Source organism: Polypterus senegalus, chromosome 10, assembly GCF_016835505.1.
Source record: "Polypterus senegalus isolate Bchr_013 chromosome 10, ASM1683550v1, whole genome shotgun sequence".
NCBI classification, from domain to species: domain Eukaryota; kingdom Metazoa; phylum Chordata; class Cladistia; order Polypteriformes; family Polypteridae; genus Polypterus; species Polypterus senegalus.
The window spans coordinates 160,575,937-160,600,223 of NC_053163.1; the positions used below are offsets into that span (position 1 = coordinate 160,575,937).

At 43.4% G+C, this 24,287-nt stretch overlaps 1 protein-coding gene across 1 annotated transcript; it reads right to left on the reverse strand.

Annotated features, from left to right (window-relative positions):
* Positions 1-5,708: 5,708 nt before the first annotated feature.
* Positions 5,709-23,087, reverse strand: zgc:101100 (uncharacterized protein LOC445169 homolog). The gene is made up of 4 exons (XM_039764633.1): positions 23,072-23,087; positions 10,533-10,758; positions 8,011-8,186; positions 5,709-6,875 (listed from the first exon to the last, which is right to left on the reverse strand). Exons 2-4 carry the CDS (start codon positions 10,708-10,710, stop codon positions 6,396-6,398), a joined length of 834 nt encoding a protein of 277 aa, XP_039620567.1. The 5' UTR covers positions 10,711-10,758; positions 23,072-23,087; the 3' UTR covers positions 5,709-6,395.
* Positions 23,088-24,287: the final 1,200 nt, after the last annotated feature.

Consider the following 24,287-nt stretch of genomic DNA (forward strand, 5'->3'; position numbering starts at 1 on the left):
CATGAGACAGCAAAGATCCACCAGCAGCCATGAAATCCAATTTCTTGGGGGCTTCAGGCCCTCGTTACTGAAACTGTAGCCCAGTGGTTTGGGTGTGTTTAGGGCGTCATTTCAGTCTCTTCTGCTGACCGCCCGTGAGATTTTGAGCGAGTCGCTTAACATGACACTCCACTTACTGTCCACCTGTAAAATGTACCTTAGGGTTGTTCCACTGTTTAAAGGCGCTATACAAGTACTACCTACCTAAAACAAAGAAGCCAACATCCTCCGTTTACATGGAATTTTTAAAAGCTGCTAAAGAAAATGAAAAATGAACAATTTATCCTTAGGACACGATGTAGTGAGCCATCTACTGGTTAAGATGGTGAACTGCATCGCTCACTTTTTATTTGTTCTTTATTTTGCCTTATTCATTAAGGACAAAGATGGAAACGTACTCAAAAGTGAGGAGAGTGTGTTGAGATGATGGAAAGAGGCTGATGAATGAAGAGAACGAGAGAGAGAAGAGGTTGGATGATGTGGAGATAGTGAATCAGGAAGTGCAACGGATTAGCAAGGAGGAAGTAAGGACAGCGATGAAGAGGATGAAGAAATGTGACGAAAAGGCCATTGGTTCAAATTACATACCTGTGGAAGCATGAAGGTGTTTAGGAGAGATGGCAGTGGAGTTTTTAATGGAATCTTGGAAAGTGAGGATGACTGAGGAGTGGAGAAGAAGTGGACTGGTGGGCCGATATTTAAGAATAAGGGGGACGTGTAGGACTGTAGTAACTACAGGGGGAGAAAACTGATGAGCCACAGCATGAAGTTATGGGAAAGAGTAGTGGAAGATCAGGTAGGAAGTGAGGTGATGATTAGTGAGCAGCAGGATGGTTTCATGTCAGGAAAGAGCACCACAGATGAGATGTTTGCTCTGAGGGTGTTGATGGAGAAGTAGAGAGAAGAACAGAAGGAGTTGCATTGCGTCTTTGTGGACCTGAGAAAGCAAATGACAGGGTGACTGAGAGGAGCTGTGGTATTGTGTGAGGAAGTCGGGAGTGGCAGAGAAATACATGAGAGTGGCACAGGATATGAACGAGGGGAGTGTGACCGTGGTGAGGTCTGTGGTGGGAGTGACAGAGGTGGGATTACATCAGGGATCGGCTCTGAGGCCTTTCTTATTTGTAATGGTGATGGACAGGCTGACAGACGAGATCAGACAGGAGTCCCCGTGGACTGTGATGTTTGCTGATGACATTGTGATCTGTAGAAAGAGCAGGGAGCAGGTTGAGGAGACCCTGGAGATGTGGAGATATGAGAGGAGAGGAGTGAAGGTCAGTAGGACCACCAAGACAGAATACATGTGTGTGAATGAGAGGGAGGTCAGAGGAATGGTGAGGATGAGGGGAGTAGAGTTGGTGAAGGTGGAGGAGTTTAAATATTTGGAATCAACAGTATGGAGTAACGGGGATTGTGGAAGAGAAGTGAAGAAGAGAGTGCAGGCAGGGTGGAGTGGGTGAAGAAGAGTGTCAGGAGTGATTTGTGACAGACGGGTATCAGCAAGAGTGACAGTGAAGGTCTACAGGACGGTAGTGAGACCAGCTGTGTTATATGGGCTGGAGACGGTGGCACAGGAGACAGAGCTGGAGGTGGCAGAGTTAAAGATGTTAAGAGTTGCATTGGGTGTGACGAGGATGGACAGGATTAGAAATGAGGACATTCGAGGGTCAGCTCAGGTGGGACAGCTGGGAGACAAAGTCAGAGACGTGAGATGGTGCTGATTTGGAGAGATGTTGGGTATAATGAGAGAAGGGTGCTAAGGATAGAGCTGCCAGGGAAGGGGAGAAGAGGAAGGCCTAAGAGGAGGTTTATGGATGTGGTGAGAGATGACATGAAGGTGATGGGTGTGACAGAGCAAGACGACGAGGACAGGAAGATATGGAAGAAGAAGAACCGCTGTGGCGACCCCTAACAGAGAATGTATTAGTTTTTGCATACTGTACCCCTTGGGGTCAGAGCACAGGGTTGGTCAGCCATTGTACAGCGCCCCCTAGAGCAATAGCAGGTTAAGGGTCTCACTCCAGGGTCCAGCAGAGTAGGATCTCCTTTGGCAGGAGCAGGAATTCGAAAGGGCAACCTTCCTGATACTGACGCAGATCCTTAGCCTCAGAGCCACCACTTCCGTGATGTTATTTTTGAATAGAGGACACAATGTAAGGGTGTTAAATAATCAGAGCACAGTCGCTAATGTCTAAAGGTCCATGAGAGAGCCGCTCTCCACCAGTAGCCGAGAACTCCGGACATTCACTAGTAACGCTGGGGCCGGCCTTGCTGTTAGGCCGTTGATACGGGACGGCACAAGGACGCGGCTTCAGTCCTTTATACCGAGTCTGAGCGAGTCGCTGCACATGACAGTCTTTGTAGTGCAGAACCTGCGGAGGGTCTCAGCGTTGTGTTTACTATGGAAAGGGGGCCCACAGTGTATGAAATGAAGATACTGCTGACATTTTGGTAGCACTGTAAAAGTTTGAAAATCAACAGTTAGTCAGTCAGTCAGTCATTCATTTTCTAACTTGCGTTGTCCTGAACAGAGTCATGGGGGTCTGCTGTAGCCCATCCCAGCTAGCATAGGGAGCAACACATGAACAAACCCTGGATTGGGTGCCAGTCCATCACAGGGCAAACACCCACACACACACCAAACACACACTACAACAAATTAACCTGCATATCTTTGGACTGTGGGAGAAAACTGGAGCAATCAGACACGGGAAGAACACACAAACTCCACGCCGAGCACATCCCGGTCTCCTTACCGTGAGGCAGCAGCACCACACATTGCACCACCGTGCCACCCAAAATCAACAGCGAACCCTTGTAACATCATGTAGGAACCCCCCCACTCCACCCCAAGTGGCTAAGAATCATTTTACCCTAAGGGTGTGCATATCGTGGACATGACAGTAGTCAACTTTTAAACTGGGCACAGTATGTAAAGGCGCTATATAAGATAAGACAGCTGTGAGAGAGACGAGCTTCACAATCAGCCTGAAGTGAACTTTTGAAAGGTGCTAATCAGCATGAAAAACAAAAATCACGGGGGTCCAACTCCAAGTGGTCCTGGTACTCCTCAGTGGCCGCAGGTTTTCATTCTAACCCTCTTCTTAATCAGTGCTGCTCATTCACTTGTTTTACCTTCATTTTAATTGATGAGACTCAGACCCCCTTAGTTCTTTCTTTTTCCTTAATGAGGAGCCAAACAATGATGAGACACAAAACATGACCAGCTCACCTGAAAATAAAGAAAAGGTGAAGATCTGCTCAGGTCACCCAAACATCTTGACGGTGGTCTTAGAAAAAACAGAAAATCAACAGTCTGCTGTGGCAGAACGAGAGCAGGAACAAGTCCTGATATTCAATTACGGCTGAAATGAACAGCAAGAATGGGCTTCTCATTAAGAAACTGGCTGGAGTGAAATTGGCTGGAGTTTGATGTTCCAGTTTGGCTGGTGACCTGTCGTCTCATTTCTGTTTGGCTGCCATTTAATGAAGAAACAAATCAATTCAGAGGACTGAATCCTTAAAAACAGGGCTATTAAAATGAAGGGAAAAGGAGTTCAAGAGCAGGGAAAACTCATTAGGATAAGAGTGATAATGAAAACCTTCAGCCACTGCGGACCACCAGGACTGGACTTGGGGACCCCTGCCTTACACCATCATGTGGAGAGTGTGCCCCCTAGTGTCTAAAACAAAGTCTGCTTTAGCCACTTGGGTACATTTTAGAAAGGTGCAATATGAAATGTACAAAGATGGATCCAGGAGTGAACTGGGTCTCAAAACCGGCCCGGGCTTCCTTCAATGAGGGAGGAGACGAGGTCGGCCCATTATTCATTGTCAGTCATTACCCAACCTGCCATATGCTAACACAGGGTCACGGGGGTCTGCTGGAGCCAATCCCAACCAGCACAGGGAGCAAAGAAGGAACAAATCCCCAGGCAGGGCGCCAGCCCACCGCAGGGCACACACCCACTAGGGGCAATTTAGGATCACCAATACACCTGACCTGCATGTCTTTGGACTGTGGGAAGAAACCCACGCAGACACGGGGAGAACATGCAAACCCCACACAGGGAGGACCTGGGAAGCGAACCCTTAAGGGTCTCCTTACTGCAATTTGTGATGAGTAGGCGGCTCGCTATTCGCCTATGATATGAATTCTATCGAAACTGGTGCCAAACTTAATCTGTACACTGTTGTTTAGACAAGACTTAAAATTTGACGACATGCTTAGAAATAAATTTTAATGAAATAAAAATGTAGTAACACGCCTTACACGTTATTAGAGTACATGTCAAATGTCAATGTCAAGTCCAGGTGGCAGTACCCAAGTAGCTGCTCATTTACAATGGAATAAATGATAACCGAGGTTAGAATGAAAACCTCACATGACTGAAATGTTCCATTATCCCTATCCTGTGCTTTATAACTTTATTTTATCATATTAATAATCGCAGCTAAAAACCACTAATTATCGCTCACGCCGACGACCAGAGAACAATAAAATGCATAATACATAATCTAAACTAATTATTAGTACCGAAGAATTTAAATACTAGATATGAGATGAAATAAGTTGCAATAATGTATACGCTAACCGAAATGTAGCGAAACAGAAATCGCCAAAAGGCAGTTTTTAGAATCCTTAGATTTACACGATGAAATGCATTAAAGTATGTATAATGTGTGTGTCCTGCAGTGGGTTGGCACCCTGCCCAGGATTGGTTCTTGCCTTGTGCCCTGTGTTGGCTGGGATTGGCTCCGGCAGACCCCCGTGACCCTGTATTCGGATTCAGCGGGTTGGAAAATGGATGGATGTTACATTTTACAGGCAAGTCGTTAACTTCATTTAAATAATGAATACTACACATGTTGGGGTGGCACGGTGGCAGAGCCGTAGCGCTGCTGCCATGCAGTAAGGAGTCACGTCGCTGGTGTTCCCTGTCTGGAATGAAAATGTTTTCCTGGTGGATTTCCTTCCAAAGACATGAAGTTTTGCGGATTTGGAGACGCTAGTGTATGTGTGTGCTTGTGTTCACCTTGCGATGAGCTGACACTCCGTCCAGGGATTTTGTTTCTTTCTCGCGCCCGATGCCTGCTGGAATGGGCGCATCCCCGGATTGATGCATGTAATCATTAAACATCATCTTCAGCGTTATTGTGGCAAGGTGTCTTCGGAATTTAATGGATGTTTCAGGCAATTCACAACACAGTGAAGCCGAACGTTTTCTCACCGTCAGGATATCTCGTACTGCCACCTGGTGGAATCTTCCAGATGTACGTAAAGTGCCAAGCATAAACAGCACAACGCTTGCTTAACGTCCGCCTGAGCACGCGTCACATCACCATGTGAAGTATAAACCTGGAGACACGTGCACGAGTTGCAGTACCAACAAAATGTCGGGGGGCGCAGTGTGATAAAAGTCGGAGCGTGACGTCAGAGTCTCTGTTTACTATCTACACGTGACAGAAAGCCGCTTTGTCATCGATGTGTGCGCTTCGATGTTTGATGAATGGCTGGATGTGGTGAAGCAAAATGCCAACATACAAATGCATTGGTGGTCCTTTTATATTCAAGTGTCGCATATTCTCCATCATAATGACGCGATACATTTTAAAGGTCTCACATACCATCTACTGCGTTGTCTTTTTTTTTTTTTTTGCAGCTTCACAACATCAGAATGCACGGCAGCATATTTGAGCCACAGAGAAAAAAATTAAGGACACAGTGAAAAGGTCTATTTTGTGATTCAACTGAAAATTTCGTCTTTAATCTCTAAATGTCCACGTTAACCTGGTAGTTTACTTTATTATTAAAGCAGGCCGTCGTAAACGTCCTCTTAAAGCCGACCCAGTTGTTAATCGCTACTCACTTCTGAGGCTTCCTCCTGACCTGACAGCAGCAATCGCCACACACAACACATTAGATTTATGATATGCCAGCTCTCTGCACATTTACAATCCTTACTGTAGTGAACCTACTGTATGTAAAGGCGCTATATAAATACAACTGCTTGTTTCCAAAGCCTGTGAGAGAGCAGGGCCCCAAGAGTGGCCATGACATGCCATCTCCACTCTTGTCATTGCAGCCTAGTGGTTCGAGCACTGCACAGTAAAGCATAAAGATGCTGTTTCAATCTCTACTTGTGTGACTTTGAGGGAGACACAGAGTGTGACGGTCCTTCGAGGCATCTTTCACTGTGGAAAGGCGCTATATAATGTAAAGTCACTGGCACTGAGCTCCTGCCTCCAAACGATCTTCATGCGCCTTTCTCTACAGCCCACTGTCCAAAGCTTTCGGGATTTTCACTTCCAGTGTTTATTTTTTAAATTTCGGGTGTGTGCAGCCCACCGAGTGGCTACATCTTCTCAGTTGTAGGGTTCTTTCCATTTGTGCCAATTGCTACAGAAGGGCACTTTTGGTGCCAGAACAAAGGGAGATCCCCCGAGTGCTGGCATATTCCTTGGCCAGGACTGCATGGTGACTTGGTGCCACCTTGAGGGGGCAAATCAAATGCAGGGCTCAGGCAAATCTGCTGGAATGGATGCCAGTAAGAAAGTGGAGGAGGAGGAGGAGGAAGAAAACTTAAAGCAGGGGATGAAAATGCAAGAGCCTCCCTGGAGCCCTGCAGAAAAGGAGACAAGGTGCCCGAGAAGCCAGCAGGTCGAGATGTGTCACCCTCCGAGGACAGGCCCGACGGTGTCGTCTTTCCAGTGGGCCCCCCATCGACGGGCTTCTTCTCATCCTGCAGCCCTTCACCCTGCTTGGCAGTACTGCTGGCACTCGTTGAGCCACGCTGGCCCTTACGGAACTTGGCCCTCCGGTTCTTGAACCAGACCTGCAGAAAGCAAAAGGACATGAAGGCAGTGACGTAGCGCGTGGGAGCAAAGAATCGGGACTTGGGATGAATGAGGAAAAAAAAGATGCACAAGTGATGAGCAAAACTGAGTGGAAACTCTGGACCCCATCCTGGATGGGACGCCAATCCATCCGGTCACAGCAATTCACCAAACGCATGTCTTTAAAATGTCATTAAAATAAAAAATGGAGTAGCAGGTAAAACATGCAGACTCCACATGGACTTGAACCCTCAGCCTTAAGATAACTAGAACTGAAGTAAACAGAAGGAATATGGAGGACACTTTAGGTTACACCAGCAGACCTGAATGGCGCCGAGCTTTCTTTAATTGTAGCTGTCAGAAGGACAAAAATTGACTTCTTACATGGATGGATAGATTTTCTATTTAAATTTTCCTCTATTAATTTCTAGTTTGTCTGCTCCCTCAGTAAACTGGCATTTGCTGAAGGATGCTGAGCAGCGGTTGTAATGTTTGTGATGCGCCATCTGTTGGAATGAAAAATACAATGCATTTTATCACTTTGTACTTCACGAAAGACATTCCAACTGACATGTTAAGCTTTAACAACGAATGCTCAACAGAGTGGGACTACCAGCTTTTACATATATGGCAGGGAATGTAGACATGGAATTAGGAGTTTCTGTTATGCATCCCAGAAGAACAATCTCAGTAATGGAAGGATTTCTGTGATATAAGATGAAAAATGGCAAAGGTGCATCTGCCTGTGTATTGCAGGAGTGACTGATTGACGGTTTCTGAACTAAAGGGCGGACGAGGCCACTGGGTGAGCGCCAGGCCTACAGCCACAGGTGATTTCCAGGCCCAAACCCCCCCATCACCGGGCCGACTGACTGTTGTTATGGATGTTTCTTTTTCCTCCTCTATTTTGTGGTCTCTCTGATGGCAGCAGCCATTAAAACATTAGAAAGACTTTGCTGAGAACAGGCCATTCAGCCCAATAGAGCTCTCTAATCTTATCCACTTAATTCCTCCAAAGTAACATCAAGTCGAGTTTAGAAGGTCCTTAAATAACCTACTGTCTGCCCCACTGCTTGGTAACTTAGGTCACGTGTCTGTAGTTCTCACAATGAAGGTTTATGGATAGATGCATACCTGGATTCGGGCCTCTGGCAGGTTGATGCACAGAGCAAGCCGCTCCCTGGTCACCACGTCGGGGTACTGGGTCTTTTGGAAAGCCCGCTCCAGGGCCTCCAGCTGCGGGATGGTGAAGGCAGTCCGGCTTCTGCGCTGCTTCTGCTGGGTGCCGTAGCGTACTTCTAGGATGAGCTCTGTTTAAAAACAGGCCTGTGAGTTAAAGATAGAAAACATCCTACCACTGCCACCAATATAAATCAAGAGAAGAAATAAAAAGTAAGCAGGACACCATCAAGGGAAAGTCGGTGCCCCCCCATGGATGACACGTTCTGCTCATGGACTCAGGTGGCTTGATGGGCAAACACCAATGTGGTCTACGGGATATGTGGCTGACTCTCAGCACTGGCTGTGTATCAAGAGTGAGGCCTTTATAAAGGCGGAGGGCTATACACAGAAGCCTTCGGGCACAATTGAAAATAATTTATATTAGGACATCAAACGATTGTTAAGAGAACAGGCAATTCAGCCTAACAATCCTCTTGATGCACCTAAAATCTGGAATAGCCTGGCAATAGGAATTCGCCAGGCTAATACAGTGGAGCATTTTAAAACACTGCTGAAAACACATTACTTTAACATGGCTTTCTCATAACTTCATTTTAGTTTAATCCTGATGCTCTGTATATTCAATTAATTATCATGATTATTCATGGTGGCTCCAAAATCCATACTAACCCCTACCCTCTCTTCTGTTCTTTTCCCGGTTTTCTGTGGTGGCGACCTATGCCACCACCACCTAATCAAAGCACCATGATGTTCCTACATTCATGGATTAAAGGCCAGAAGTGCACATGACCATCATCATCATCAAGTCCTTCCATGAGAACCCCGAATACAATGAGGACTGATCATTTATGTTAGGTAGAATGCCTAGAGGGGACTGGGTGGTCTCATGACCTTTGAACCTCTGCAGATTTTATTTTTTCTCCAGCCGTCTGGTTTGTTTTTTGTTTTTTCTGTCCTCCCTGGCCATCGGACCTTACTTTTATTCTATGTTAATTAGTGTTCTCTGATTTGAATTTTTCCTTTGTCTTTTTCCTCTTTCTTCATCATGTAAAGCACTTTGAGCTACATTATTTGCATGAAAATGTGCTATAGAAATAAGTGTTGTTGTTGTCAACATTTGAAGGTCCATCCAAGTCCTCCGCCAGCAGCCACACCACATGCCCTTCAGAACAGGTAATCCCCCTCAAACTAAATGAGTATGGGCTGGGAGTTCATCTAGAAAAAAGCTTGGGATGCTACTGTGAGTGGTGTTGGAGAGACCAGCAGGGGGCGCTTACCCTGTAGTCACCAGTGCGGTGACGGGGACCCTGTGCTGTAAAAATGACGTCGACTTAGGAATGAGACACAAAACCAAAGTCCTGACTCTCTGTGGTAATAAAAGATCCCTTTATAAAGTGTAGGGTGTTTCCCGAAGTCCAGGCTAAATTGGTCACCACAGCCCATCCATTTTGGCCCCCAAATTGTATTTCTCATCCGCTCCTCACCTAATAGCTAATGTGTGGTGAATGTACTGGTACAAAATGGCCGCCATCATGTCATCCAGGAGGATGCTGCACATTGGTGGTGGCTGAAGTGGTTCCCCACTCCCTATGTAAAGTGCTTTGAATAGTGATTGTGTGTGTAAAAGGACCCAGGAAAGAACCAGCTCAGCATCCAGGGTAGTCTTTAAACCATTCCCTGTCACCCTGAGCCCAATTAAGAGGGTTTAGGAATGTAATGCTATGTTGTGATCAAGTGACCAACCCATTTTCAAATCTGAGTTTGGAACTTGTATACTAAAAGGACAGCACAGACAGCTAGTACCCTTAGGGACCTATACCTCTAACTTTAACGTTAGTATTTGTGGTTGGGGTAGGTCAGTCGCCCCGGTTGCTTAATTAATTATTAGACTAACCTACCCCAACCACAAATACTAACCTTAAAGTTGCATAGATTAAAGGCCAGAAGTCCACATGATCATCATCATCCAATTCTTCCATGAGAACCCTGAATGCCACTGATTGAGGTCATTTATGTTAGGTAGAATGCTGGGTGGTCTCGTAGCTGTAACCCCCTGCAGATTTTATTTTTTTCTTCAGCCGTCTGGAGTTTGTTTTTGTTTTTTCTGCCTTCCCTGGCCATCGGACCTTACTTTTATTCCATGTTAATTAGTGTTCTCTTATTTTAATTTTTTTGTCTTTTTTCTCTTTCTTCATCATGTAAAGCACTTTGAGCTACATTGTTTGTATGAAAATGTGCGACAGAAATAAGTGTTGTTGTAACCTTGAAGTTAGTGGGGGTGGAGCACAGTTGCCTATAGGCCCCTAAGGGTGCTAGCCGTCCGTGCTGTCCGTTTAGTACACAAGTACCCTTAGTTTTTTATTCTAGCATGTATGAGTTCTGACATGTCGTATGTTGGTCGGACATGCAAGAAACAGTCACACCATACTCTGACCACATGACTGCTACTAAATGTGTGATTGAGATAAACCAACCTGCCAGCTTCTCAGCCACTGAATACGTATGCAGTGATGGAAGAGCGCCCGCTGTTGGGATGACCTGGAAGTGCTCGGCCATCTGCTGGTGCAGATTATACACCACATCCAGGGAGCCTGACGTCTGAAAGCACCTCTCTCCGTCTCCACCGGCACTGAAACAGCGAAAGAAATTCATCCCGGCTTGAAGAGGCCTCTCAAAAAAAGAAGTTAACGCTGACACCTGCTGGTTAAAACAAAGAATGCAACTTGATGAGAACTAAAAGAAAGTCAAGTGCACTATGAGGTTGTACCACACTAATGACCTCTGAATGCCATGGCTGTGCTGAAAGTTTTTAAAGGCTACTCAAGTCAGTAAGAAGGCTTTTTTAATGAGCACAAACTGTAGCCTGAACGGCGAGCAAATGCAATGGCCTGGGATGCCCCAGGATTATTTGCTTTCTCAATATGAATTTTTTGCTCAGCCATGCAGCCAAAAAAAAAAAACTGTGGAGTTCTTTTTATTTGTCTGATTTTCACGTTTTAGACTGCACTATGACAAACTGTCAAAAAGATGTGAGGTCAGAGCTAGAAAACTGACAAAAAGGAGTAATCTTATCACAATCAAAACAAACTTGAAACTGACTTAAAGCCCTGCAAATGTTAACGCAAGTAGAGACCTGGGCATACAGTCGATCCTGTCACTGTCCCTGTTGAGCATGCACATTTAACCAGTATGCCCAGAGGTCTCCTCAGACATCCCAGAGATTAACTGGGGACTTGTGAAAGCGAACAAAGGTACAGCATGTGTGTGTGAGGGGCATCACGTCCAGTGCCGTCTCCAGCAACCAGGACTGGCCCTGCGAGTCTGACCTGGAAATAGCGAGCCTGGAAAGAGCATCAATGGTCAGCTTTACTGTAGCATCTTTATCATCTATGGTTGTAGTTTGTTTCTGCAGGTCCTATACAGCTTTAGTCTTATAACGCCTTTAATAACCGCTGATCTACCCATCTATTACTGAACCCCCGCGTTAAGTGCGCAGAGCCAGGCAGCCCAGGATTGACTTGTCTACTTGATTAAGTCACTCTTTTATTTGTCATATAGTGTCTTTCGTATCTACCTGTTTGTCATATGATAGACACTTTATTGACCCCAAGTGAAATTTAAGAAACAGTTATATAGTTAATTTGTTATCTGCTTATCTATATATCATGTAGTGTCTTTCAATTGGACATGTCTCTGATATAATGCCTTTCATATTCTCCTGTCAACCATATAGTGCCTTTCATATCTATTTACCTATATATCACATTGTCTTTCACTTCTACCTGTCTGACATACAGTATAGTGCCTTTCATATTAGAACACTCTAGACGAGAACAGGCTATTCAGCCCAACAAAGCTTGCCAGTCCTGTCCACTTATTTCTCCTAAAAAAAAAAACATCAAGTTGAGTGTTGAAAGTCCCTAACGTCTTACTGTCCACCACACTACTTGGTTGCTTATTCCAAGAGTCTATCGTTCTTTGTGTAAAGTAAAACTTCCCATTGTTTGTGTGAAATGTCCTCTTCACAAGTTTCCAACTGTATCCCCGTGTTCTTGATGAACTCATTTTAAAGTCACCGTCTCGAACCACTGGACTAATTCCCTTCATCATTTTAAACACTTCAGTCAGGTCTCCTCTTCTTCTCCTGTAAAGGCTCAGCTCTTTTAATCTTTCCTCATAACTCATCCCCTGTAGCCCTGAATCAGCCGAGTCGCTCTTCTCTGGACCTTCTCTTGTGCTGCTGTGTCTTTATGGAGTCATAAACTGCACCCAGGACTCCAGATGAGGCCTCACCAGTGTGTTATAAAGCTGAGCGTCACCTCCTGTGACTTGAACTGCACACATCAAGGCGCTATATAACCTGACATTCTGTTAGTCTTCTTAATGGCTTCTCAACACTGTCTGGAAGTCAATACCTTAGAGTCCACTATGACTCCTAAATCCTTCTCATAAGGTGGACTCTCGATTTTCAGACCCCCATTGTGTATTCAAACCTCATATTTTTACTTCCTATGTTTAATTCTTTACATTTACTGACATTAAATTTCATTGCACACAAATCTGCTCAAGCCTGTCTGCTGTCTAAGTCCTTCTGTGATGATACTGTATAATGGATTCCAAATGATCTGCTAATCCACCTATCTTGGCATCATCTACCAATTTAACCAGATTGCTCCTTATATTCCTATCTAAATCATTTATAAATATTAAAAATAGCAGCAGCCCCAGCACTGACCCCTGCTGGTCACCACTCTTAACATCGGCCAATTCTGATGAGTTTCCTCACACCATCACCTTCTGCTTCCTGTGTCTTAAGCAAATTCTGCACCCACCTAAGAACATCACCCTGAATTCCCATTTCTTTTAGTTTGATGCCCAGCATCTCATGTGGCACCTTATCAAATGCATTCTGATAGTTAGTTATGTGTCATACTGTGTCTTTGATATCTGTCAGTCTGTCATATAGTGCTCTTCATATCTATCTATCTATTATATACTGCCGTTCATATCTTTATGCCTATCATATAGTTCCTTTAATGCCTATTGTATAGGGCCTTTCACACCTACCCTCTCTGTCATATAATGCTGTTCATATTTATCGTCTTAACTAAACTTCAGCTTGGTTAACTAAATGTATCCATATAACTTTTGTTCAGTTCTTGCCACTTGTCCCTTTGCTATGTGTGTACTTCACCTCACTAGATAACTGAAGCACGTTCATTACTGGTGGCACACACAGGCAGTGTCTTAGCAAAATAACACAACACTTTTGTGAAATCTCTCGCTCTCTTTCTCTCTCTAAGCGCCATGCCCAATGCAGACTTTGGGTATCATGGTTTTGCACCCGTCTCTTTACCTTAACATGCTAAAACTGTCTTTGCAGCTCACGTTGTTCCTGAACCACCTGACTGCATTTCCACTGATGGGGCTTTTCTGCCTTCCTCAGGCTCTTTTTTTATTGATTGTACCCAGCAATTCAAGACTTTTAATGCCTTCAGCCTATGGCGAAGGAATGGATTGTGCAGATTGTGCAAAGCACAAAGGTCTGCTAGTTTGGGGGGCCCACTTGTCGCTGTATAGATTTAAAAAAAAAAATGTTAACAACTTAACTAAAACAGTGGTTTCACAGTCTCAATGTAGTGGCTTCGAAATTCAATGTCTTGTCATCATCAAATCTGACCTCGACGACTGACGCCAAATTGTATGCTGCTGCCGATCTTCTCGTTAAATGCTATGGCGCCAACATTTCACCGGCATTTTCCACTCAATTGTTGTCATTTCATTGTGTGTTTTCAATCCATCCTGTCAACCAAGTGGACTGTTTTGAACTGTTGGCTGATAGGTCACTGTCGTCACGGCTTACGTGTTACTGCCGACTACGCCAATGACTGTTGCATGAGTGTGAACGATCGTCCTCCAACCTCAGAAGCACCACATCACAAGACGGACTTAGTGGCTCGGCAGGACTCTCAATCAAAAACGAGCGTGTCGGACAACTTGACGCGTCAAACATTGTTGAGACTTTTGAGCAACATAAGGCACACAAGTGAGTATTTTACGATGCTAGTGATATTATAAGTAATATACTTTGTGACTTGTCAGTGAGTTCCATTTTTATAAACGTTAACAGTTTAACAGATCTGTAATCTGTTTTATTGCGTACCTTAGTATGGCTGACTGTGCGTTAGTGTCACTACAGTGAAGATTTGTGAGCGTGACCACTTTCTGACGTCCATTTTCTCAGAACTTATTGACTGCATTCCTGAAATTAAATCCTGGTTCTCTTCAAATTTTCTTAAATTAAACAGTGACAAAACTGAGGTTCTCCTCATTGGTTCAAAATCATCATTATCCAAAACCAATAATCTTTCTTTTATTATTGATAACTCTGTTGTTTCCCCATCACCTCAGGTCAAGAGTCTGGGTGTCATCCTCGACAGTACTCTATATTTCCAATGTCACATTAATAACATCACCCGGTCTGCTTACGTCCACTTACGTAATATTAATCGCATTCGTCCCTCCCTCACTCCTCATACTACTGCCATTCTTGTTCACAGTCTTGTCACTTCTCGGCTGGACTACTGCAATTCACTCCTCTTTGGTCTCCCTAATAAATCTCTTCATAAGCTTCAGTTAGTCCAGAATTCTGCAGCACGTATCATCACTGGAATCCCATCTTTTCACCATATTACTCCGGTCTTGCAGCAGCTTCATTGGCTCCCAATCAAGTTTCGTATTGATTTTAAGATTCTGCTACTAACTTTTAAGGCCATCCATAACCTCGCACCTCCATATCTGTCTGACCTTCTACATGTTGCCATTCCCTCCCGTAACCTTAGATCCTCTTCCTCCACCCATCTGACCGTTCCTCCCGTCCGAGGAGCTTTCAGCCGTTCTGCTCCCAAGCACTGGAACTCATTACCTGTGGATCTCCGAAATATCAAATCATATTCATCTTTCAAATGTAAACTTAAAACACATTTGTTTAAAATGGCTTTTTCTTCTTCCTCCTAATTATGGTGGTTTTGTTTGGTTTTAATTTTTAGATTTTCTGATGTTTTAAGTTGTTTATAATTGTGTTTTTTATTTATTTATTTATTGTTTGTTCGGTGTCCTTGAGTTCTCTGAAAGGCGCCTTGTATAAATAAAATGTATTATTATTATTATTATAACTTGTGTAAAACAGGTCGGTTGTGTAGTGGTGTCCTGTCAGCCAGTCTTTTCGTTTTAATTTGTTACAAATTGAAATGGCTTCATTTTATAGCACTGAACAGTTTCTGCTTACTAGCTTTCTTTACATCTCTTATATATATTTCTCTTCTGGTTCGTCCTGCTTCCACTTCAAAACCGGTCCCGCCCACACGCAGCCGACACGGCATTTCTCGATTCCTATTCGTCCTCTTCCAAACCCTTCCCCATGCTGCCTGCGGCCTCCCATACACCTTGCTATTTTCGGCATACTGCGACGGTTGTTTCCTAAGTCTTTGTTATATAATGAACGACAGTATCTTCTCTGTCGACGGGTTTTTATACGACATCATCTCTTTTCCGGGATCTGGCAACTGCCTGTTCCTATCAGTGGGTTATTTCTTGACACAAAGGGTTGACGAAGGCAATGCACCATTTTCCGTTCCTATTCTTACACCGCGGTATGCCATGGTGGACGTCGGCTAGCTAGTTTTAATTATATTCCTTAAAAAAGTTGTCTTGGAAAAGTAAACGGGTCCACATGTTACATATATTTATGTACGACTAGTACTACTACCCACACCTCACACATTCCATTCCCACAATTTATTTTATTTTTGCTAATTTACAGTGGCTGTAATAAAGCTATTAAAAAAGTGATTACAAATTCACTTTAGAGAGCCGGTTTGTTTGTCACCAGAGTGTGATCTGATAGTGATGTGGTCGCAGATGCCACTGCCCATCCATTCCCTAGGATCTAATTGCAAATAAGAGTTATGCCAGACAGGAGGGGCCCACCTCAGGGCGCTGCACAGGGGCCTTCAGCATGCCAGCTACGCCACTGGTCTTCAGCTCTGGTGATGTGTCCCAAATGATCACTTCCCTATCTTACTTAAAGTCTTTCACTTGTGTGTTTTAATACTCCTTCTTTATTACTTTATCTGTCCACAAAATGTTTAGCATTCTTCTAAGAATACATCACACAGCTCTCTGGCCTGCCTTTCATATGATTTTCTCACAGTCCACATTTCGCCAAACGTAACACCTCAGAATCTTCACCTTCATTTTATGTGATGTGTGCTGATTTCTGAGTTGGTGTTGTAACTACGTAAGAGTCGCTTTAGCCATAGCAATCCTGCTCTTGATTTCCTGATCACTTCATCTAATCCCGTGTTAACATGTCATTCAGATAACTAAAGAGATTCCCTTGCTGGACATCTTCAGATTTTACTTTTAACTGGCATTCTGGCACTATTTCATCTTTTTTAAACACCATACTGTTTCCTTGCCATACAATGTTAGTCCCTTCTCTTCATTGTGTTCTGCTCCCACATTTCACATTAAACACATTTATGAATCTACGCTATTAAACATTTATTTTTGAAAGGCGGAAATAACCTTTTTGGGTCTTGTTCAGAAAGCAGACGCCACTTGAATTTAAGATTAGGGACCCTGGTGTACCTGGCCTTACCCCCACGAACCTTAACTTCAGGGTTTGTAGAATGGGTAGGACAGTCTAAAACAAACAACAAGAAGGAGATGGCGTCCGCTTTCTGAACAAGACTCATCTTTTTTTGTATCAGCCCACAGATACTCTTATTAAAAAGCTGCTTATTTAAAACAACTGACATCCGAAATGTGTCGTTTCCTGTTTATTGCAATACACCACGTTCTTTGTGGATCAATTACTAATAAGCAACCCCGACTTATTCGGTTTGACTTCTAGTTTGATTTTTTGATCGTTTGGTTTCTTGGGTTCGATTGAATGGTCTTGTAAACGGGTTTGTTTGCACCACTTATGGAGAATGGGCAAACTCTAATAAACTGACCTTTCTTTGTGAAAAAATTGGCCGACGCCCTCTCTTCTTTCTTTTTCAAGCTTTTCCTTTCTGTTCTGCAACTCGGACTCGGACTGCAACACCTCAACTGAAGCAAAACGAGCGCGCATCTAACGTGAAGTAGCAAGTGGGAGACTCCCGCTCTGTTTCAAGCGCGTGCGGACGGGCTGAACCATTCCGGTTAAAAGACAGGGGGATATTAATATGCAAAGACACCCTTGATGGCTACATTCGGCCAAAAAACAAGAAAACACCAAAAATTATTTAGTTATAATTTTAACTTAACTGTGATAAAATTATGTTTCAATATTTTGTGGGTCTCTGTCGGTCAGAATCAGAAATTGTCGTAAACCCCCGCAACCGTGCATATGAAGATTCCAGAAATAAACTTTATTTAGCTCGGTTACAGGTTCTATAAATGGCCCTGAACAGATGACAGCAGCTCTTACGGCATAAAATAACCCAGGCGAAGTTACGTTTTCTTGATCATTCCATTCTGTCCTGACAGAATTGGAGGAATATTTCGGACAAAATTAAGTGCATAAATAAATAAAAGTACTGTACTGTGACAATACATGAACAATAACAGCAGGAAGTGCGAGTAAAAATAATCGAATGTGTTAATTAATAGTGGAGGCTGGGTGGTCTTTTGGCCCCCTTTGAACCTCTGCATATTTTCTTTCTTTTTTTTTGTGTCCACCCTCGCCATCTGACTTTATTATCGGAATTCTCATTTAGCGACTTAAAAAAATCTGTATTTTAAGGACTCTATTTCTCTTAAGTATATTTCTTTCTTATGCAGGCGCGCGTTATTTATTTATTTGCACATACTGTTTATGCATTATTATTCTTATCTAACTTTATTTTTTATTTTTTTTTTGCATGTAACTACTTCTTTGATGTAAAGCAAATGCAAATGTGCTGTTGAAAGAAACGTAGCTGTGTCATGAAAGATTTCTGTTGCTTATTTCTTCTATATATTTATTTAAAAGTTTCTTCCTTTTATTTATTTCAGTGACACACACTCAGTATGAAATCAGACCTGAAATGAGAGCTGTCACTTTTCCTCATTTAAGCTGAGGGGGCGAGTCCTGTTTTTTGATTGGTGAATCTTTGGTAGCGACGCTACAAACTTTCAGCCATCAAGTGTCACATTCACAGCGAACAGAAGAAAACCGCTGTAGAAATCGAAAAGATACAAACTAACCTGCTTACTAAAAGTAATAACACAAAATAGAGTTAGCAGAACCCTAAATAAAATTATATATGATGAACAATTAAAAATGAAAAAGTATCAATCAATCAATGAATAGAAAAAGAAACCAGACATCCGGGCGAACCTCAGATGGAGACTCCTGATGAGGAATTTAGAGGTTTTTTTTACATTAAAGTAGCCGCTTCGGACACTGGTGCACAGTCAGATCTTTGACCCTGCATATTAGCCACAGGATTTCCCGAATCTTGGAAAGAACAAGCATCCCTTCTGCGAACGATTCACCAATCACAAAACAGCACTCGCTAGAGCCCGCCCTCTCAGCTTTCATTTCAGGTTGTGTGCGCGTCCCTGAATCGCTGAAATAAATAAATGTACAAATAATGAAATAAGTATACTTAATACATTTCATGACCCATTATACTCACTAACCTCTTATGTTGTTATTATTTATGTATTGTAACATTTCACAGTACTTTTAATTATTTCTATGTTTCTTTATGTAATTTATTTTGTATGAAATATTCCTCTATTGCCAGATATATACTATCCATACAAGATTTCTGTTTTGTTCACAGAACCATTTCAAAGAAGGAACCAATATTACCAATCAAGGGATTCTTTGCTACAACCATAAAACCGTTAAAAATATGACAAATGAGAGCACATCGTTTGTATGAAAATGTGCTATAGCAAGAAATACTGCTGTGTCATGAAATGTTTGTGTTGCTTATTCCTTCTGTATATTTATTTAATAATGTATTCCTTTATTTCTTTCAGTGACCCGGACAACACATGATACCTTTTTGTTCCATCCAGCTTGTTTGATTAACGAATAACTAAACTCTCCTAATATTTCATCCCAAAGCCGGATTAAGACCCCCACAGGCCTCAGGGTGACTTAGCTCCTTAGCTAAGAGTCGATCCCCCTTTTAACAAAGCAACCCACGGACAATGGGTGGTCATTTAACGCAGTTCAGTATTCCTCCCTTTAGAAGTCTGCACAATATTTTTAAACGGTTTATTCCCCAAATTGGGGTTTGGGGGGAACCTTGATCATCAAGTTTGGGTTTGGTGAAAAGGCCCCTCGGCATCAGAGACCCCTGGGCGCACACCCAGAACATCCTGAAGGTGGGTCCGTCTCTGTCTCATCCAGAACCTTCGTAAAGGATGTCCGGGTTTCTGCTTCAGCTCCATGACTCGGTAGTTGGTTCCAGATTATCTATCTATCTATCTATCTATCTATCTATCTATCTATCTATCTATCTATCTATCTATCTATCTATCTATCTATCTATCTATCTATCTATACAGTACCTTTCCGTTCTGGCTGCTGATTGGCTCCTAAAAGCCCATGAAGTTGAATCAGGAGACACAGAAGAGATACCCTCAAGGTGCCCCAAAGCATAGACTGATTAAGCAATGGACACTTCGATGGTCAGTAATTTACCAGTTTAGATTTTTTTTTCAAGAAACAACCTAATTGCATTTCTGATAAACACATGAAACATGAAGTAAAGAAATCTGAAAAAAGAAAAAAATAATTTCAGTTGTATAAATTAAAGAGCTGTATTGAAAGAATACTCGACTAAGTTTGATGAAAATTTGTCAAACAACTAAATTGTGTAAATCTTAAAAATAAACCCGGAAAGCGCGTGATTCCATCTATAGGCTGGTGGCCGCACGGCGAAAATGACGTCAGGACTGGAGACACGCCCATTCACATCTCTACGCGTCGATCGAACGGGCCGTAACAAGCACAAATGTGTTTTGGTCGCCAACCGCGCGATGGGCTTTAGTGTGCATTCATGAAGGTCCGCACTTACGGGTGGACCACCTAACACATATTTAGGATGTGGGAGGAAAGCCCACGCAGTCACGGGGAGGTCTTGCATACTAAACAGGCAGTACCAGGGACGGGACCTGAACCCAAAGCCGTGAAGCAGCAACAGATAGCGGGTTTAAAGCATGGGCAGAGTTTAAGGGGTTGGCCGGAGGTCTGGCCGCTTAATAGGTGAACTATGATGGATAGGCTATGTTATTAAAATAAATCTCCAGTACAGGATAAGTTTTCCTTAAAAGCTGTTATGTTCGTTTTTTTCTTTTAAGACCCCTACTAATACAAATACGTTAATAATCAACGAATATCCATCCATCCATTATCCAACCCGCTATCTCCTAACTACAGGGTCACAGGGGTCTGCTGATCCCAGCCAACACAGGGCGCAAGGCAGGAAACAAACCCCGGACGGGGTTTCATTCCACCGCAGGGCGCGCACACACACACACCAAGCACACACTAGGGACAATTTAGGATCGCCAATGCACCTAACCTGCATGTCTTTGGACTGTGGGGGGAAACCGGAGTACCTGGAGGAAACCCAGGCAGACACGGGGAGAACATGCAAACTCCACGCAGGGAGGACATCAACGAATATGTTCATTAAATCCATCCAACACTAAGCAACTTTGATTTACTGTCGCCTCTTTCTGAGACAAACAAACATTCTGTGCGAATGTTCAGTCACAACTAATTTACAATTTAAAAAGGACACTTGAGTGGAGTCACTTCAGCTTTATATTTTTTATGCAGGGTTTTCCGTTTTCATATGTTAGTTCTTGTGGAAAAACAATTTCCACTAGGAATTAACAAAGTATAAATAAAAAAAAAATCGTCTCTCCAGTCAGCAAAGAAACCCGCAAACTTCGAATTTCAAAGACCACAGAGTCGCGCGCACGTGTCCGCGTACCCGCGTGCTCGCGCCTTGTACCTGCATGTAGAGCCCGTACACGTAGCCGAGCGGCGATCTAAGCAAACGTCAGTCACGCGTCACGCAAATCACCGCGGCAAAAAACTTAATAAATGGTCAAATATATGACAAATGAAACATGCTCCAGTTATCAAAACAGTTAACCCAATCCCAGCCCGAGCCCAAGAGGACCCCACAGGTATCTCACAAAATCTGTCATGGTCTATTCAAGGCTAATTATGAAGCCGGTTGCAGATCTGAATAAAAGGTTCTTTCTGGAAACTTGCAGTGGATGTCCTTTCGGGAAACAAAACTGGTTCCTCCATGGTGTCGCCCTGCACTTTTATTTTTAAGCGTGCGGCGATGATTTCTGAGACGCGCTTGATCTTAAATTCCTGGATTCCGGGATGGATGGATGGACAACAGGATGTTAAATCTCCGTAGGAAAGAATGGGCGGGTGAGTCCATGAAGATATACGTCCCCTTCAAAGACTTGCAAATAAAGCCCCAGTTGGTATCATATGCACACTAAAGTTATTTGTTTCAACAATTACATTTACTTTGTTAATATTTACTCTCTTGTATAGAAAATGAATATTTACAATTATAGAAACTTTTTTTTAAAAAGGGGCACCCGTTTCTTTTGTCCAATGCACAATGACATCGAGAGCATTTAGAAGAAATCACTAAGCAGAAAAAGCGCGTACATCACTTGTTAGAAACGAGCGGATTAGCGCAGGTTTGAAACGACGAACGCAGAGAAGAAAGTGAAGCGAAGTCACGGAGTTGGTAGAAAGTGACACGTTTCAAAAGCGAGCACATTAATAATAATGACGGTGAGTTATATAGCGCCTTTCATACAATTGAAATGCCACACAAAGTGTTCGGCTTCACAGAAAGACGAGATGATAATAAAAAGATTCAAGTAGTAAAAGCCAAAAAAAGAATAAAACAGTAATAATGTCAAAAAGAAAAAAGTTCAATTAATTAGTTAAAAAAGTACGTCTTAATATTAATATTAAATGATCTCACATCACTGAGCTGGTAAGTTTGTGGTCAGTCCATTGAATGGACATCGTCTTCAGGTTGATTGTCTATTTTGTGCTCCCCACTTGCGAACTCTTTCTTGGACTCTCATGTGGTTGGGTCTTTCAATAATCTTAAATGGTTCCTCTATGGCATCACTCTGCCGAACCACTTTTGGTAACTTTAGTTTTAAGAGTGGCTACCACTTAGGTAGCATGGTAGTGCAGAGGTTGGCATCTCAGCCTCATGGCTCCAACATCCTGAGTTCAAATCCCACTTGTGGTAATTGTGTGTTCTTGCCCTGCTTGAATGGACTTTTCATCCAGAAACATCCAAACAGATTAACTGGTTGTTCTGCACTGGCATTATGTGTGAGTGGGCCCCATGATGGACATGGCAACCAATCCAGGACTACCAGGGTAGACTCTGGCCCCCCTGTAATGATCAGATGAAGTTAGTCTGAGAATATGACTTAATGATTGTACCCTTCAGTAGACCACTTGGTTACTATTTTGTAGCCGTGGCTGCCCGGGTAGGTAGCAGCTCCCTGCAACCCTAAATAAATGGATGGCTAAAACTTGCAGTGGCATTGCCAGTTAAATCACAGGGACATCAGTTTTAGGCTGGAGTCAGAGGTGAGATCTGACCCGATACTAACGCAGATATCCACACCACGTTAAATTCCAATATAAAGTGAAAAGCAATTTTAGGGACTACTTGGTAATGACTCCACGCTTTCCTCTTTTTTGGTTTTCCTTTCACCCATTGGCACTGGTGCCCATTTACAGATGATTGTGCCAGTTTTGCCATGCCCTGCTGCTCGATCTGAAAAGGCAAGTTGGACTCCATGATTTCTTTTTCAATTTATCATTAAATCTAAGTGCCTTGCACATGGGAAAGGCGCTATATAAATAAAGTGCACTCCCATTTTTGCTATTAGTATTATAATAATTATCTTAATGAGAGACGAGTGTAAAAGCTGGAAGGAAACTCACCTTCTTCTTGCCGCTCTCCTACTCCAAGCCAGGCGTATGGCAGAATGTCTCCTCCACGCGGACTCGGCTGGCTTTATGTGTCCTTGAGGGACGCCCCCCCAATCCAAGCCGACCACCCCCTTTTAAATATTTACACACACATATCTTTTTGGAGGAGGAGGAGGAGGAGGATGACGAACTGAAAGCTTTCTCACTAATTCCTACTTCCCAAAGCCATTAGCCAATAGGAACTGGGCCTGAGCCCGGATTAAGGGGGATCAGAGATTTAGGGGTGGGTGGGAGGCAAAGTTTTTGAAACTATTGAACTTGAGGGGATTTGTGGAGACGGGGCGTTGGGGGCTGCACTACACGTTCTAGCGTTTAAGACAATGTCCTCGCTCGGCCTAATCTCCAAGCCCAAGACGATTAGACGAGCGAGCGGCCTTGTATCGCCGTTTTCCCTCTTTTATTTTCGGCTCGCCTCATTCATTTGATCTTCTGGTTTGTTTAGCCAAGTCAAAGCTTATTTATTCACCAGGAGAAAAGAAAAGGGAGCCCCGCCATTGTTACCTGTTCAGCCTGTTCAGAGGAAGAAGACGGCCTTCATGAAGACCAGCCAGCTCAGCGCTTGAGTCGAGTGGCCCCCGGGACCCTGAACTGGACCAACTGGGCTACAGTAATGGATGGACAAGTGGAGCTAATAGGTGGGATAGGTTGACCCTGCTCGGGATCAAGCGCACTTGGAAGATGGATGGATGGATAGATGGATGGATGTGGAAGGTTGACACTTTTTGACAGCTGTGCTTACACCTCCAGGGCTTGATGTCCAAATCAGAAATAGTGAAGACACGAAACCCAACATCCATCCCTGGTGTTTCCATTCCACAGTCTAAGACCACTGTGATCTATAGGGGGCTATAGTAGCAAAACCCTAAGCACCAGGCCCGGTTCTAGAGGCGAAGCCGCCATCGTGCCATTTAATTTCAGCCGCCCCCCTCACCACATAATACCTTCACTCGTTCAAACACTGAACACTACAACAACGTTTGATTGACGTGCTGCGTACTTCAGCTGCCATAATTCACGTGTTGTGACTTGACTGTTTTTATTTGAAGCAAGTTACCGACATTCGATGGGAAAAGACGAGCCCCGCGCCAAGCCTGCGTTTTGTTGAGGGCGGCCATGGCAGAACGGGGCCTGCTAAGCACCATTCACAACTAGAACACACACACAAGTC

What these genes read in the sequence shown, in the direction of transcription:
- zgc:101100 (XM_039764633.1), bottom strand. Translation starts at nt 10,710, where the DNA reads ATGAATTTCTTTCGCTGTTTCAGTGCCGGTGGAGACGGAGAGAGGTGC. An exon ending in AGTGGCTGAGAAGCTGGCAG is followed by an intron (nt 8,187 to 10,532) that starts GTTGGTTTATCT and finishes GTTTTTAAACAG; the next exon opens with AGCTCATCCTAGAAGTACGC. An exon ending in TGCCAGAGGCCCGAATCCAG is followed by an intron (nt 6,876 to 8,010) that starts GTATGCATCTAT and finishes TGCTTTCTGCAG; the next exon opens with GTCTGGTTCAAGAACCGGAG.